Genomic DNA, 1,697 nt, shown 5'->3' on the forward strand with positions numbered 1-1,697 from the left:
AAAAGTGTTGCAATTGATACCTCAAATGATACCTTTCTTGCTTCGTAAAATCCATAGGGTAAAACTTTTCTGCAATCAAGCAAACCTTCTCAAGATCAAAATTTTTAAATCTGTCTTTGGGCTCTAACAAAGATGATAAAGTTAAGAGCTTTAAAGCATCATCATTAAATCTGCGATTAAGCTCTTGTAATTGTTTGTCAATTGCACCCAAAAATATTTCAACTCGATAAAAAATGGTTCATTGCAACTTGATCTTGTTGATGACGAGCTTGACCCCTACGAGCTATATAAGGAGAATTCATATCAGGTATTAAAATATCATGTTGTTGACAAAACAATATCACCGACTCTAAAAAACTTTCCCATCCATTTTCTCTCATATCCTGAATTAGTGTATGATCTGTAGACACTAATTTCACAGCATTGACAATATCTTGGGACTTTTGTTGTAAGGCTTGACATAGAACATTAGCAATTCCCAAAATTTCTTCCATTAAATGAGCAATGAACATAAAATCAAAGGAAATCATTAGATATAAAGCAGCATCAGCATCCCCACGTTGAGAAGAATTACAAGACTTATCATTCGAGATGTGTTCAAGTACTAACACTGTTGCATCAAACATTTTCATTAAGCTACGAATAGAGTAAAGATGTGAACCCCAACGTGTATCTCCAGCACTTTTTAAAGTACTCGTCTGATTAGCTCCTCTACCACTGTCTATTTCACAAATACATAATAGCCTTTTAATTTCATCAGATTTGATGGATTGCAATTGGTCAACTCGTTTAGGAGATGAAACAATGACATTGATAATGAAATTCAAATTTGAAAAAAACTGATGTATTACTCTAACATCTCTAGATGCTGCAACCAATGCTAATTGTAAACGATGAGCAAAACAATGGATATAATAAGCATATGGACAATCAGAAAGAAATAATGGTTGCAAACCATTCCACTCACCTATCATGTTACTAGCACCATCATATCCTTGCCCTCGAATATTTTCAACAGATAAATTATGTCGAGCAAGAACTGAACACAATTCTCTTTTAAGTGTTGTTGCTGTGGTATCGAAAAATTGTATAAGGTCAAAAAATCGCTCCCTAATTGTTCCATATTTGTCAACAAACCTTAAAACAAGACCTATTTGCTATCTTTGAGATTCATCTTGAGCCTCATCAACAATAATACAGAATTTAGAGTTACAAATTTCTTGTGTAATATAGTAGCGAACCTTATTCGAAATAATATGGAGAATATCTAATTGAATCGAGGGAGCAGTATATTTGGCATTATAAAGAGCTTGTCGTATAGCTGTGGAAACATCTTTATTATATGCAGTCAACACCTTTCTGAATTCAAGATAGTTTCCTTGATTCTCAGAATTATTTGTTTCATTGTGACCTCTTAAAGGACAAGATTGTGTAGTCAACAAGCGGAGGACATCGATAGAGGCCTTCAAACGCAATCGGTTTTTCTTGATTTGCATTTCACTTTGTTTGTAAAAAACATTACGAATCTTTGCTTTTTGCTTAGGAAGAGTCCTGTACAATTGAACCTCATTTCGATGAGCTGTACATGGACCTTCTCCAATATGAGCAAGGAACCCACAACGTTTTCCGTCATTGACTTTTTTTCAATTTTTGAATCCGGTCAAAGTAAACATTTTTACTCGATAATTTGGTGTTTT

At 33.9% G+C, this 1,697-nt stretch overlaps 1 protein-coding gene across 1 annotated transcript; it reads right to left on the reverse strand.

Annotated features, from left to right (window-relative positions):
• Positions 1-218: 218 nt before the first annotated feature.
• On the reverse strand, positions 219-1,496 carry LOC145637014 (uncharacterized). Its single transcript, XM_081688534.1, has 2 exons — positions 1,214-1,496; positions 219-1,069 (listed from the first exon to the last, which is right to left on the reverse strand). The coding sequence occupies exons 1-2, from the start codon at positions 1,494-1,496 to the stop codon at positions 219-221; spliced, it is 1,134 nt and encodes a 377-aa protein (XP_081544660.1).
• Between the last annotated feature and the right edge of the window lie 201 nt (positions 1,497-1,697).

The sequence above is a fragment of the Chenopodium album genome, chromosome 6, assembly GCF_948465745.1.
Source record: "Chenopodium album chromosome 6, dcCheAlbu1.1, whole genome shotgun sequence".
Lineage (NCBI taxonomy): Eukaryota > Viridiplantae > Streptophyta > Magnoliopsida > Caryophyllales > Amaranthaceae > Chenopodium > Chenopodium album.